This window comes from Molossus molossus, unplaced genomic scaffold (genome assembly GCF_014108415.1).
Source record: "Molossus molossus isolate mMolMol1 unplaced genomic scaffold, mMolMol1.p scaffold_m16_p_8, whole genome shotgun sequence".
Taxonomy (NCBI): domain Eukaryota; kingdom Metazoa; phylum Chordata; class Mammalia; order Chiroptera; family Molossidae; genus Molossus; species Molossus molossus.
Genome location: NW_023425402.1, coordinates 90,658,893 through 90,673,734, shown reverse-complemented (window position 1 = coordinate 90,673,734; position 14,842 = coordinate 90,658,893). Strand labels below are relative to the sequence as shown.

The window sequence follows — 14,842 nt, the reverse complement described above, 5'->3', positions numbered from 1 at the left end:
ATAGTCCCTCCCCTCGAGAAGAGCATAAGCAGTGGCATGTCTACATGGAATCCTATCAAGTGGTTTCCAGAGCACAACAGCCCAGTAATGTCTCTGTACCGCCCATCTGAGCAACTTCATGCCCAACAAGATCATCCTTGCTAAAGGCTGACATTGCAGTGCTGGAAACCTCTGTTTTCATCTGGCTCTCCATCCCCCCGACTTGTACCTCCCACAGCCACAAAGACAGCATTGTCTTTGAAGAGTTGAAAGCTTACTTCCTGGGACCACATTTGAAATCTAAATCAGAAGTATACATTTTCAAAACACGTACATCTCCACAGAAGAGAACTCCACTTACTTCAAGACATGATTTCCTTTCTTCTGGGTTTAAATCTTTAGACTCATCATTAATATCTTGTTAATTAAAATTATATGTTGCATGAAACCAAGAAAATTAAGTGCCAAAGTACTTGCTCCAACCTTGGCATAGCGGCAGTTCTAGTAACAAACACCTTCAACTTGACTGTTTGAAAGAGTGTCCTTCTTAGAAAAAATCATTTCTTTTGAATTTTAGAACTTAGCAATTCTGAATAAGCTTTCGCCTATAGCTTAGATGATTTGCTAGAGATATTTTCTTAAAATTTTCAACTGATGTAAATCCATGTATGCACATCAGCTTAAAGAGAAATCATAGTTTTTGGCAACAAACACAGAATATGCCTGTTACCTCCTTTGCAATGTTTTTACCCCAAAAGCTATAATAAAACATTAGTACTTCTTACACTAAGCATCATATAAATGCTTAAAGTCAAAAGCCCAATTTCAAAATAAGAACCACAGCCCATATCCTGCCTACATAGACACCAAAGACATCCAGAAAATGATTGAGATTCCAACTCAATTCTTCAAAAAGCTCTTGCTTCCCTGCACACCATGTACCACATATGCATTAATAAACCTGACAAAATGTAAATGAGAGCCATGCCACAAGTGAAATTTCTCTTCTGAATTTTTTCAATCTAATACAATTCTTAATCTAAAAACGCAAACCTTATAAAGTCAAATGCTTTGTTAGAATTTCAATTAGCTCTTTTAAAAAAGGATCTACATTTAAATTTTCATTTCAGTGTTAGGGTGGAAGATCACAGATGAACACAGTAATTTTTAGCAAGAACTATTTTAGGTGTTTATACTTCCAGGAGACTCCTCACCTCTCATGGAATGCTGACACTTCAAAAGTTGAATTTGGCAACGTTTTTAAAAGATGTTCTCAGCTATCAAAGATGATGAAGATGATCGGCCTTCTGAACAAATTATCATGGCTTCTTTTAGCTCCTACCCCTGCACATAGCATGTGCTCAATAAATGCTAAATTGACCAGCATCTAGCACATCAAGCATGACATGTGAAAGGCCGGTTTTAGTGAGACAATCACAGCTGTTTCACACCAAAGGGCAAAGGTATCTGGGATAGCTGCTGTGTTTTTAATTTGGAAATAAAGGGACTGTCACTGATTTGCTCACTTTATTAACCTCTAACGTCTATTCCTCACTGAAGAGTTTATCAGTTCATTTAGCCTATGAATTAATTAAATCTCACTTAGGAATATCAGAAAGTCCTATAGATGTTTTGATGCGATCACAAAAGCATGTCCTGAAAGGTTAAGGGATTTGCCTGAGTGTGTAAGAGGCGCAATTTAGACCCAAACCTCCTACCTGAGACCAGCACTCTCGCCAGGTACATGGCCCTGGTTGGCTGTTAGCTCAGATGCCGTCCAGGGGTTCGCCGGCGGCAGAAGCAAACAGTAACCACCAAGGGCGCCACCAGGCCAGCACCGGGTGCCGGCGCCCTGTCCCTTCCCCTGCATTCCGAGCGGTGCCCGCGGGTCCTGCCTGCCAGGACCGCGACGCCCTCCGTGCGCACAGCTGCTTGTGAAAAGCCACCCGCTCGCAACGGGGCGCAGCTGCTTGTGTCCACCACCCAGCGCGGGGGAGAGGTTATTTCCCAGCCCCAGAAGAAATACGTTTCTGAATGGAGGTCTCAATTTGAGGCTAAACCCCAGTGGGGGGAAAGCAAGTAGGGCTTTCACGAAATCTCGAAACCGCGCTGCGAAGTCCGAGCTCACCCACTTAGCCTCACGCCTTCTCCCCGCCCACTCTTACCTGCCGGCTGCTGGGGCTGGCCCCCGCTGCACACACCGCCCGTTCAGAAGCAGAATTCAGCCGAGGTTTTTAAAGGAGGCTCACAGGGCTTCCGGAAGACCCCACACGATGGTGGAAGTGGAGCAGAAGCAGCAGCGGACCTTCCGCGGGCTCCCCTGCCGCGCGTGGGTCTCCACCCTGGGTCCTGCGAGCGGCTCATCAGCGCCCGAGGCCGCGCGGCCCAACCCGGGCCTCGGGAGGAAGCAGCACAGCCGCCCAGCGCCTGCGCGCCCGGAGGCAACGCCCACGGAGGGCCCAGGTGATGAGGACGCACCTGTGGGACTTGACCGTCCTGCCGGAGATGGTGGCATCTACAATGGCAAGACCTTCAATCAGGTGGAAATCACGCCTTGAGATGATGGGCCACCTTGGTGACTTCTGCATCACCTACCACAGGCCGGTGAAGCTCCTTCATCCCCCTCAAGTAGCCAATAAAGGCAGAGACCTCTCTCAAAAATTTTAAAAAAATGTTCACAGCTATCAGATGATCAGCTTTCTGAAGAGTATGACATAAGGTCTGCAGCTCCTCCCCCAGTATGAGACTGTCCAGGTTTTTAGGAGCCTTTAGCAAGAAGCCCCTGGGAACTTCCTTAGGGTTCCGCTGGGTGAGGCTCACGATCTTCAGCCCTACATGCTGATGTGTCTTGTTGACTCATCTTCCCATCTGTAAACAAACGTGTTGAGTCAGACAATATCTAATGCCTTCCTGCCCTAACTTTATAGAGTGCTTTCTGAAATAAAATACATGATCATAATGATCATGCACCTACATTTTCAGCACTTACTCCATGCCAGGAATTGCACTAAGCACTTGACTTACATTACTTCACTTAAACCTTAATACCCATACCCAGAGGTAGTACTCTCAGCAGTGGAAAGCTCCCTCAACTGACCTTTATTTAGCCAGTCCAGCAAGTGCTCTGACTCTAATTCATTTTGTAAAACTGCGCAGTGAATGAGCTCAGTCCCTGAATGCTGGTCACTGGTACCTCACTGCTGCAGGGTCTGCATTTGGGTTTCCCAGCAGTTTGTGTGCTTACCAAAGCTTAGTCGTGTTTGTTCCCAAATTTTGCTTATGCCTGTTACACTTGTCACTGCAATAATAAAGTCAATACAAATAGTACATAAACCAATGAAATATAATTATAAAAATGAAATTATAAAAAACACCATTTCAATAACTCAGTAGGATGTTTTGGAAAGATAAGGCAACAGTAAGAATATTGTTGACTTAAATGTAAGGTGTAAAACAGTAAACAATTAGGGGACAAAAACCGCAAAATTCTAGAGTTTTTATATGCATATTGTTTCTCTTGTGTCTTTAAGTTCTCCATCTCTGTTAAAGAGAAAGTACGGTCAGAGAACGCATCATAAAAGGCGATTTTACAATAAAAGGAATGGTCCTACAATTGCAGGTATCACATGTTAAAACAAACCAAAGGACCAAACTGTCATCTGTGTATTCCTGAGTTAAATTTAAATAAAATGTTTATGGCATATAAATTATCTTGGTGGGGAGGGGGTTGTTGGTGTCACAATAGAGTCATTTGCATTTTCTCAAGTTTTACCTAAAAGGAATCATACAGGATGTACTTTCTTTTTCCTCTGGCTTCTTTCACTTCAGTGTCATTGTTTGGGATTCATACATGTTGTTGCCAGTATCAATAGTGTTGTTGTTTTTTTGTCTGTTTGTTTTCCATTTTTCTTCAGATAGAGTGGGAGAGAGAGACATTGATGTGAGAAAGACACAACCACTGGTCGCCTCCCTCTGGACCATGGCCAGGGCAGGGGACCAAACCACAACCAAGGTACGTGCCCTTGACTGGAACCGAACCTGAGACTCTTTGGTCTGCAGGCAAACGCTCTAACCGCTGAGCCAAACCAGCCAGTGCAATGGGTTTTTTTTGTTTTGTTTTGTTTTTGCTGAGTAGTATCATTCTGTATAGCTATTCCACAAATTGTTCATCCATTGTTCTGCTGATGGGCAAATAAAGCTGCTACAAACATTCATGAACAAGTCTTCCTGAGACACACTTTGACTTTTTTCCAGGTGAATACACAGAAGTGGAACAGCTGGGTCATATGATAGGTATATGTTTAACTTTTTGTGAAAATGCCAAACTATTTCCTATGGGCAGCGTATGACAGTTTGTTACTTCACATCTGTGCCAGCAATTGGTATTTTTTTTACTTTTTAGTCATCCTAATAGGTGTGTAGTGGTATTGCATTGTGGTTTTAATTTAATTTCCTTAATGACTGATGATGAGTATCTTATCATGTGTTCATCTTTTTTTTTTTTAGTGAAGTGTCAGTTCAAATATTTTGCCCATTTTTTAAGTGGGTCATTTGTTCTCTTATTACAATCCAATGTGTCCATTTTTAGATTTCACATTTAGATCTGTGATCTACTTTGTTGCTAATTTTTTGAAATATGGTGTGAGCATGGATCCAGGTTAGGTTGGTTGCTTTAGATTTTGCATATGGATGTCAAATTGTCCCAGCTCCATTTGTTATTCCATCCTTTCTTCACTGAATCCTCTTTACACCTTTGTCAAAAATCAGTTGACCACCTTTGTAAGTGTGCATCTGCTTATGGTCTCTATCTTTCCATTCATCAACTCATCTGTTCCAACTGTAGGCATTTTTTTTTTAATTAACTTTTTTGATTTATTGACCAACTCAGGTTTGAGTCTGCCAGGGACTTTTACTGTATTCTAGTGGCTAAGAAACTTGATGCAACAGAAAAGGCAGGAGAGGCAGGAGAACAAGGTGGGAACGAGAGATGGGCAGGTACAGAAAAGATAGGCAAAAGTATCACAGGTAAAAAGGATTAGAAAAAGTATGTACTTTTAAAAAAAAAAAAATGGCATTTTCCCAACTCTGTCATCACCAAAGACCACCACTTCCACCTAATATGACCCTAACTGGTTTTGAAAGGTTATGTCTATAAAATAAACAGCATTTATTAGGTCATAATTCATTTGTGTTCTCATGTACTATTCATCAAAGGCATATGTTAGTGCTAGTGTTTCTGAGCAGTATGAGATAACCAAGGTTGCTAGAACTCCTGCCAAAAATAAACTGACCTTTTAGATATCCTGTGCAGCCTTGTGGTGGGCAATGTTACAATCTCCATTAAGCTTTCTGAAATATTCACAACAGCCCCCAGGACGCCTGCCATTCGCTCTCGGCCCAAACCACTCTCCTTTCAGAACCAGGGTTTTCTGGAGCCTCAAACTGTAGCCTAGGGGCTTCACCTGGCCTTACTTCCTTCATCAACCACTTGCTGTGTCATCAGAGCTTCAGAAAAATATGTGAATTGTTAAAGTGATGAAAATAACAAGAAGGTGTAAGGCACTGATTGCCAACCCATGGTTTTGCAATAACTGGGAATACTGCTAATTATTAGTTCAAAAGATAGCTCCTACAAGCCATGAAAAAGTTTACTTCTCTAAAAGAAACCTGTAACCAGCACTTTTCCCCCCTAAGGTTGTGTGGAATTCAAATAAACAACAATCAGATTTAACAACTCAAAAAGAGCTTTAGACAAGATAGTGAGCAATTGAAAATGAAACACACCAAGAGAAACTGTTTGAAAAGCTAGTCAAAAAAGAAAACCCTGCCCAAATTAGATAGATCAATGCTATCAAATATGGCAGTTTGGCATGCTTGAATCCAAAATCATCTCAGAGTTAGATCCCAAAGTGAATAAAATGATGGATTCTTAGTGTAGACTGTTGAAATGTCACCTTGCACCCAGACACGGCTCTCCTCAAGCTTTGATCTATCTTAACAAAAGGGAACAGATGTCAACACATTAATGTATGAAAAATCAGGATAGAGGACACAATTATTGATTTCAAATACTATTTTTCTCTCTTAGTTGATTTGTTGTTTATTTTTCCTAAAACTAGGGGATGCTTTCAAATGGGCTTATCACACTTATACAGGGGCCTCAGCAAGGGCTCTCAGAATTACTTCCATTTCAGCACCTAGTCTGCTGAATCGAGGGCTACCACACCTTTTAAATCTGTTGCCTTGTCAAAACAAGCCCAAAGCCATCTCTCAATGGAAAACAACGTTCTTATTCACTGATCTCATTTTGAAGACTAGGAGACGAAATCTAGACTTAATTCTCAGCTAGCCAATAACTATGTGAACTTACTATTTAGATTGAAGTTCTCTAGGACTCAGTTTCTCTCTAAAAAGAGTTTTTCAATGAAATTTAACAAACATATATTTTTATGAATACAACCACCACAGCCCTTGTTCTAAATTCGAGCATCTCTAAATCCTATGACTATTATGGTGATGACTTTTCCACTTTTAGGTTTACGAGGAATATAATTAGGTTGTTCTAAACTTGATTTTAAGATAAGATCTAAATTTTCAATCGAGTGTATCATAACCACTTGGCATGGTGTCCATCACCAGGAAATGGTGCTGTGGTGGCCGATCCCATTTGAACCCTGACAAATGCAGTCAGTGTTGTTCCACTGAACTCCATAAGATAAAGTGCTCTGTTGCCCGGCTGTTGTGGCTCTGTGGTTGAACATCGACCCATGCACCAAGAGGTTCCTGGTTCTATTCCGGGTCAGACCACATGCCCAGGTTGTGGGCCCGATCCCCAGTGGGGGGGCATGCACGAAGCAGCCAATGAATGTTCTCTTTCATCGATGTTTCTATCTTTCTCTCTCTTTCCCCTCTCTCTAAAAATCAATAAAGAAAAAGTATTTTTTTAAAAAAAAGTGCTTTGTTAATTTTCATTTTTGCTGTCCCTAAGGCAAATCAATATCAGATCAAGCTTATACAAAATAATTATCACAATGCTAATGGCTGCCATTAGACGAAAACATGCTTTACAAATACATTATTTCAAATAGTACCACTGTACAGCACTTTACTGTCTTCAAAGATATTTCATATTCATTGGACAAGGTTTATCCCAGGTATGGAGAGCTGAGAACATGAAACAAACCAAAGCTCAACGCAAGTTTTTTTCCTTCCAAAATGTAACTCATTACTAGAGAAACAGCCTACATAATTAGCAATCCAATTGCTGCCAAATTTAAGTCAAAACAATATAGGCAAGATTTAAAGAAATGGAAACTACTAACAAAAGATTTTTCTTCAATTAAACTTAATTCTTAACAATCACTGTATAACTTTGGTTTTTTCCTCTTCACTACAGTAAGAACTATACTTTCCTTACCATTGCAAAGGAATTCTGTTGACATAAACTACACTAGTAGAAATCACAATATCCCAAGACTTGAGCCTTTAAACAAAATAAAACGCGTGCCTCGGCGGTCTGCAGTAAATACGTGGTAAGACAGGCTCTGAAGCGCTGGCAGACTGGACTCTTCCCTCTCCCACATTTCCACATCTTACCCTGTGTTCTAATGCTTCTGTGGGTTTCAATACGCTGGCTGAGAATATCTGAAATGAAGGGCAACAACATGGACGAACTTAGACGGTGTTGTGGAAATAAAGTCAGCCAGCCCGAGAAAGGCAAATAACATATGATTTCACTTATGTGTGGAATCTGAATTAGAAAAACAAATGAACAAACAAAATAAAACAGACAGACCCAAAGATACAGATAAAAGGCTGATGGTTGCCAGGGGAGATGGGGAGAGGGGAATGGCCAAAAAGAAAAACCCACCAACCAACCAAAACTTTCTGAGCATATATCTAGGCTTTAAAATATACTTACTAAATGTTACTGAATGTTTTAATAACTGAGCAGGGCTCAAAAAAGAGGAGAGAAGTGAGGGGACAAGGAGATTTTAAAGATAAACTACACTTGATCAAAGTGCATAAAATCAGCAAGAAGTTTAATTACAACTCAGTTTCCATTTTCTTGTAATGAAGACGCATATGACCAAATCTTTTCATTATGAAAAATGTTACAGGCCTAGGAACCAAAGCAAACATCTGTTGAATAGGATTATCTATCCATTCGATAGAATTCCCTATAACCAGAACAACAATTTTAGATTATTCACAGGGAATCAACTGTTATACAGAATGCTTATTTTGTTGCAAAGGAAGTTTACATGTGACAAACCGCAGTTTCAAACAGCATAAAAAGTTCCGTTTTTATTAGCTTCATAGTGACTTGGAAATGGTCACCTGAATGGTGAACAAAACCTCAGACAGTCCTTTCCACTATCTTTCCTGTTAACAATGCCAAGCTCAAAAAATAAAGTGACACACTGAAGAGAGTAGAATGTTAGTTTCTGAAATTTTATTATTTTTATTACATATATTTCACAAACAGAAACCTTCTAACACCATACACAATTCCATAACCAAATGTTTCAATTTTATCAACATTCTTGAGTTATTTACACAGTCTTCCCTCCACAAAAGTGCAATCCAAGACATCTTGACAAGAAATCTTTAATGACAAGAATACATTTTTGAACTGGTTTTAAAGAGGCCCATCCATTACATTTTCTTTCAATTACCTGTAATAGTAATTAAGTTGACAGGACATGGAAATGAGCTGAGTTAGGCAGCATCTGGTTGTAGGAACCAAAACAAGAGCACTTTCTCCTTAGTGCCTCCCAAGTCTCCAGCTAAAATTACTCAACAGCTGCACCATGAGACTAAAGAGAAGAGCAAACTGGAGTTACTGGCCCTGGCACAGGAGAGCACTGTAGGTTAAGGATTGGTCTTATAGGACAAAATGAAAAATTTCAGCAGTTAGTTTTGGTGGTCTAATAAGTTATGTATAAGTACATCTGTTAGTTTTAGGGCTTAAGCACCTAATAATGTTCTTTTCTGATTAATTTCCCCCAAACAGATATAAAAATACTTTTTACTCTGAAAATGAACTTCTTTTACAAAAACTACAAAATAAAGACTGGGGAAAGCTCTTTCTTAATTAGAATGGAATAAGTGACCCCACTCCCCAATGTCATGGCCAATGTCTATCTTTTCAGGTATAAACCCGGTACATTAGCTGCTTCAGATGCAACCAGAAGAAAGTGGAGAACTGAGTTGGCTGAAGAGAACTGAAGAGAAAATGATGAGACCATCAGAAATTGTCTTCTCACTAAACTAGTAATTTTATTTGTTCAAGGTATATAACTCTTTAAAATAATTGATAAAAAAGTTAGAGTAGATGAAAAATCACTTTGAAATTATAAGTCACTTATGAGTGGTTCTACTATTGAGCACTAGTCATCAGAAAAACAAAAAAATCGATCTCTTGGGGGGACTAATATCTTTTAATATCCAAACTACAACAAAAATAATCATCTTTTTTGACATATTCCAATTTCCATCAAGGTACTTAGGAGCAAAGTACTTTGAGAATGCATGGGGGAAAATATTAAGGTCAGCATATTTCCAAAACAAGTTTCATTCTTCACATTACTATATAATCAATTACATTTTATTCTCAAATCAGCCAAATTTTCCATTTTAGACAAGAATGCAATGCCTTGAAGGCAAAAGATATTCTCAGATATGATATGCCTCTCCTTTTATGTACCTGCAGCATCCATAGGATCCTAACTTTTTCATCAAAATAAAGGCCAAAAGCATTTTACCTACTTACAGTGAATCTGCATCATACTTATGTTTCAGGGAGTAGAAAACAACATAAGGAGAAAACACTGAATGCATCAGACACGACACTCAGAGCGGTTTTAGACGAGGAGCTTGCTGAATGTGATCTATGTGTAAACCTGAAGCTTGAGAACAACACAAGCAGGCTTCTCTACAGAAATGGAGGGGGAGAAAGAACAGCACTACACATATTTTTACCATTCATTTTAAATTCAGAAGTAAAATCCAAATGGTGCTCCAAAGACAAGAGAAATCTTGTACCTGGGTACATGAGAGAATCAACAAGGAAACAGTTAACGCACAATTACGGCTCTGCGTATCAAAGACAGATTTGCAAAGGTTGTGTCCTAGAGACCTCTTTCAGTTGCATCAAATACTGTCAGTCCAATAATGCTTTTCTGCTTCTTATTGGCATAGAGCATTTCCCCCACCGTGGGAAACATTTTTCAGGTCATTAAACACCAAACCAGATGTGGTGAACCAAATTACAATCATCCCAACTGAAAGATGAAGAATATGAATATAGGGGTTCTAAAGGATGTGTTATTTCAAACAAAACCTCAAATAGTTCATGTAGAACTGAAGCTAATGCCTAAACACTTCTGAAAAGAAAAACAACTGTTTTTCTGAGGGGAAAAAATGGTATAAACCAAGTCAGTAATATAAATGTTCACGTAACCCCAAATTTGGTTACCCATAAAATAATTATATTTTAAGCATTCATTTAGCATGTATGTATATCATATTTGAAATGACCAAATTCATTTTTGAGAAATGATTTTCCAATTCCAGTTCTATAAGGGCACAGGGTATATGTCTATTTAAACCACCAAGATCTAATGAAAAGAAAGCTGTATTTTGGAAAGCCCAATGCTCAGACAAAATAAAAATTTACGTTATCTTTTTTCACCAACGGAAAGTATCGTGGAGATCTTTAGAATGATCTGTTTTCAAACATATTGTTATTATACCTTACAATCTGATTTTTCCAAAATGAAATACACTTAAAACAGAACTATGAAAAGTATTCTTTTCCTCATATCCTCAAAAATATTTTTTTCCTTCCTTCCTTGGGTCAAATCTCTGGTTGTGGAAACTGAGCCTTACACGGGGAAAACGTCGCTGTAAGCAACTTGGGGGAAGGTAGGCGTGGCCATGCCTGCTCCGCACCCACCCGTCTGCGGCTGTGAGGCGGGCCGTGGGGAGGGGCTGACGGAAATGGCACGTCCACGGGGCAGCCTCCATAGATCGCTGCCGCCCAAATCGTGTTGTTCATGGGTTTTCCGGAGGAGCTAATGTGACCAAATGCAACTCTCCATGTTCTGCCTTTCTGCTCTCCTGAATCAGTGCGTCGGTTCCGAGTCCAGGGGTAGATTCTCTCCGTGAAAGGTCAGCTTACCTCCAACGATTGCGACACCAAGAGCTTGCGCAGGCCGCACTTGGAAGTCAGTTTCAGTTCAATGACGCGCTGGGACAGCCCTCGGGCTCGCGGTGAGCGCTGAGTGCCCCTGGGCAGCGGCAGGCGGACGAGCCGGCGCAGCCGCCAGCCCTGGGGCACAGGCTTACATTCACTGGTCACGGGCTCCCCGAGCCCAGGGAACACCTGGAGTGGTCTTTAGGGGGTCAGGGATCGGTGAGAGTGTGCCCGCCTCCTTCACGCTTAGTGTGCAGCCACGCGTGCCTCGCCAATGCCCCCACCCCCACCCCCACCCCCTCCGAGGCTGCGTGCCCGCTCTGTGCGGTGACCCCACGCCGCAGTCATGGACTGCCCACCGGGCTCTGCCGCGACCGCAGACTGACCCTCGGCAGCCAGCAGAGGCCGCGGTGGCCCCGTGCGTGGCCACGCACCCGAAGGAACTCTCCTTCACGTTAGAAAAGAAATGAGCATCACAGAATGTTTCCCTAGAAAAGATACGTAATAAAGTAACAGGATCAATAAAATAGCTATTACCAAAGCAAAGCTTTCATCAATAAGCTTCCAGAACTTTGAAGGAGGAAAATGGCTTCACAAAATGGTAGTCCAGGTTCCCGCAGTGAGGACACTGCTGCACGTTGCTGTACTCGGAGAAGTACTGCATCCCGATGCGCACGTCGATCACCGGCTTCCCGCAGTGCTTGCAGTTCAGCCGGGCCTGGGGACACACAGCCGCGTGAACGCCCGCCGCCCAGAGGCCCACCTCCCTGAACCCAAACGCCAGGCTGTTAGAGCCGGGAGCTGAGCCGGGGTTCCCTCAAGCATCCGTTTTACGACCGAAAACAGAGCAGACAGAGCAGAGGGTAAGTGAGATGTATATTCAAGCATTAATCGTTAGTCTGAAAGAGTAACTCCTCATTTCTCTCCTGAGGTGCAGCACCCAAACCGGTCTAAACTTCTTTGAAGATTCTGAGTTTCTTTTAAAAATTCATACGTTTTCATTCTACTCCTCACTACGTGTGTTTTCTTTGTGTAAAAATAAAATTTCCCTCGAGTGCTCCAGTGAAATGAACAATCAGGAAGCAGTGCTGTCTGTCCCTGGGGCTTCTGGGACCCAGGAGCACAGTATCTTCCTTCATGGCCGGGCCTCTCTAATGGAGAGACTAGGTCTTCACCAATAGGCCTAAGTGAGTAGCCAGAAATGATAAATACAACAGACTCAATTTAGATTCACTCCAAAAATCTAATAAAAATGTATAACCTCATTTTGTCCCCAAACACTTCTGGTGAGGTGTGGATGTGCAGATGATGAAACAGGCATACAGGGATAAAGTGACACACCCAAGACCACACAGCTAGGAAGCAAAGGGCTGAGACCTGAACCAAAGTCGCTTCCTCCCGAGCCGAGGCTCCTAGCCTTCCTCTAACCTGAGATAACCTGCCTTTAAACTGACTCATCTCTTTGAGCAACAGAAAAAGTGAGATGCTGAGCAAACACCTCTCTTTAACTTGTTATTCCTTTCTAATAACTGATTGGTGCTTACTTTGGGTTCCAGCTTTTATTGGAAGACTTCCCTGGATTCCTTTAGCTATGTCTAACGCTTACTTACGCCCTCACAGTCAAGTTCATGGGTGTCTATAAAGCTAAACAGCAGTCAAATATGTTTTCCATTTCACTAGGGAGGGGGCAAAAAATAAAGGTCTGGGCTTAAAGTTGTTTCAAGGAAGAAAGATATAATAAGTCCAATAGGTTGGGTGTGCAGGGTGCCATTCTGCTTTTTTCTCTAAGGTAAGGAAATAACCCCATTGCCTTTCAGTGGTGTAGGAGAGACCACCAGCCTGGCAGTTACAGGTTTCAGATGGCTATGACTCAGCTGTGTAGAGTAGTTGCATTTTCTAGGCCTCCACTATGTGTGGGAAACGAGGAGGGACTCCACCTCCCAGGTCCTGCCAGGTGCTAACACTCTACGAGTTACAGGCCCAAACATTCTCATTTTCTTGTTTCTCTGAAAGCTCATCCTCTCTGGTGTGTGTGTGAAGAGAGGGGCCACTTCCTTTTGTTCCTCTCACCTGTGAGCTGGCGCTTGCAGGCACAGTGCATGGTAGAAAATGCCACAGTGAGTAACTGAAGGGCTGTGACATCTCAAGGCCAAGCTTTAGAATGGAAAGGTGGCCCACGTATTAGAAGAGCGTAAAAGGAGCCGATCCTGGAACCAAACAACAGGCTCTGGATGGCCATTAGGTCTCTCACGGCTCTACTGCACCTTTAAGATCACGAGCATAGACAACGTATGGCTGAAAAACTGACTCCGCCAACATCTTAATTCATCCAACAGAGGGTTTCCTCTGAAAAAACTGAATAGTAAGGATATCCTCTTCACACAAATCACACCATGATGCTAACGATGCAAAATTATGTAGTGCACTAATAAAGTGTTTATCACTTTATTAAAAGCCAGACTTGGCCACTGAGGAGCAAAACAAAAACAAAAACCTCTCTCCTACCCACGAAGATCAAGGAATTATATAACAAGGTCTTGCTTTTTCAGAGCACTTGGAAATAAACCAACACATTTCCAAGGATGTTGTCGTCTGTGTTTCTATGGACTTATTTAACATTTTCGGATGTTACTATTTCCCTCTTTTGCTGGTGACAGCTAAGTATCAGGTGCTCTCTCCGCAGTGCTAAATGCCTCTTTCGTGTCGACCTCACACACCTGACGAGCCAGCAGTTCCTGGGGAACTGTCCCGTCCCACAGGAAGGAAACCAAAAAGAAATCTTATCTATTAAAGAAAGTGAAGCTTTCTTCTTCCTTTTAAATAATAACTTTTGCTTATTAGAAGCTCAGTATATGTTAAGCATATAAAACGTTAGAAAATATAAGTAAGCAAAAAGAAAATTGAAGAACCGCTCAGCATCCCACATCTGAAACCACCTGATAACTGGAAAGCAGATCCCTTTTGATGTTTTTTTTCCACAAATGGAAGCATTTATAATCCATTTATATGCCATATAGAATCATTTTTTACTTAAAATACTGAAAGTATTTCCCACATAATTAATCATTATTCTACAATATCCCTTTTTGCGACTGCACGGTAGTCCAGTGACAGCTACACCACACTGTAGTAAATCCACCATCAATGCTGGACTTGGGGGAGTTTCACCAATGTTCACTCCCAAAGCACCTCCCCCAGGCCCGCCGCCTCCCCACCATAACTACAGTGCTGACTAACTCCTCTAAGTTCGCTTGGGGAGAGCAGCCTCATGTCACCCACTGCACACTCTGGGGGGCCAATACCAACCTGACAGCACGGAGAGGCAGCCAGGATGTCGTAGGTGTACATGGTGCCCAGCTGGTGCCAGCTGCCATCCCACCGCGACTTGCACTTGATGCAGATGATCTTGTGCACTCCTTCCAAGCAGTCCACGCACACCGCGTACAGATGCATGAGTCTCCCTGTGCACAGAGACACAATGCTGAGAGTGGCCATCAGGGAAATCACCTTTAGTCTCCAAATTAGCTCATCTATCAATTGTAAGAAAAGATGATATCATTTGGATAAATATAAAAAGCAGAACAGATATCATATCCCCAAGTTGTCCTTTTAGAATAATGATAAATTACAACTATTGTCAATGGAACATGTACCTTAAGTTCA

The 14,842-nt window shown here is 41.7% G+C and overlaps 2 protein-coding genes across 3 annotated transcripts in view; one reads left to right on the top strand and one right to left on the bottom strand.

Annotated features, from left to right (window-relative positions):
- Positions 1 to 2,252: 2,252 nt before the first annotated feature.
- Positions 2,253 to 2,537, top strand: LOC118620768 (40S ribosomal protein S15-like). Its single transcript, XM_036247771.1, has one exon. It carries the CDS (start codon positions 2,253 to 2,255, stop codon positions 2,535 to 2,537), a length of 285 nt encoding a protein of 94 aa, XP_036103664.1.
- An 8,961-nt stretch (positions 2,538 to 11,498) lies between these two features.
- The window catches only part of HECA (hdc homolog, cell cycle regulator), a 38,930-nt gene continuing 35,586 nt past the window's right edge, over positions 11,499 to 14,842 (bottom strand). The window contains exons 3-4 of one of the 2 annotated variants that reach the window (XM_036248200.1): positions 14,486 to 14,640; positions 11,499 to 11,897 (exon numbers count right to left, since the gene is read on the bottom strand). In XM_036248200.1, the coding sequence (XP_036104093.1) occupies positions 11,733 to 11,897; positions 14,486 to 14,640 (320 nt within the window). In that variant the 3' untranslated portion in view covers positions 11,499 to 11,732. Of the gene's footprint in view, positions 11,898 to 14,485; positions 14,710 to 14,842 lie in introns of both variants that reach the window. The other variant, XM_036248201.1, reaches the window with a different exon arrangement.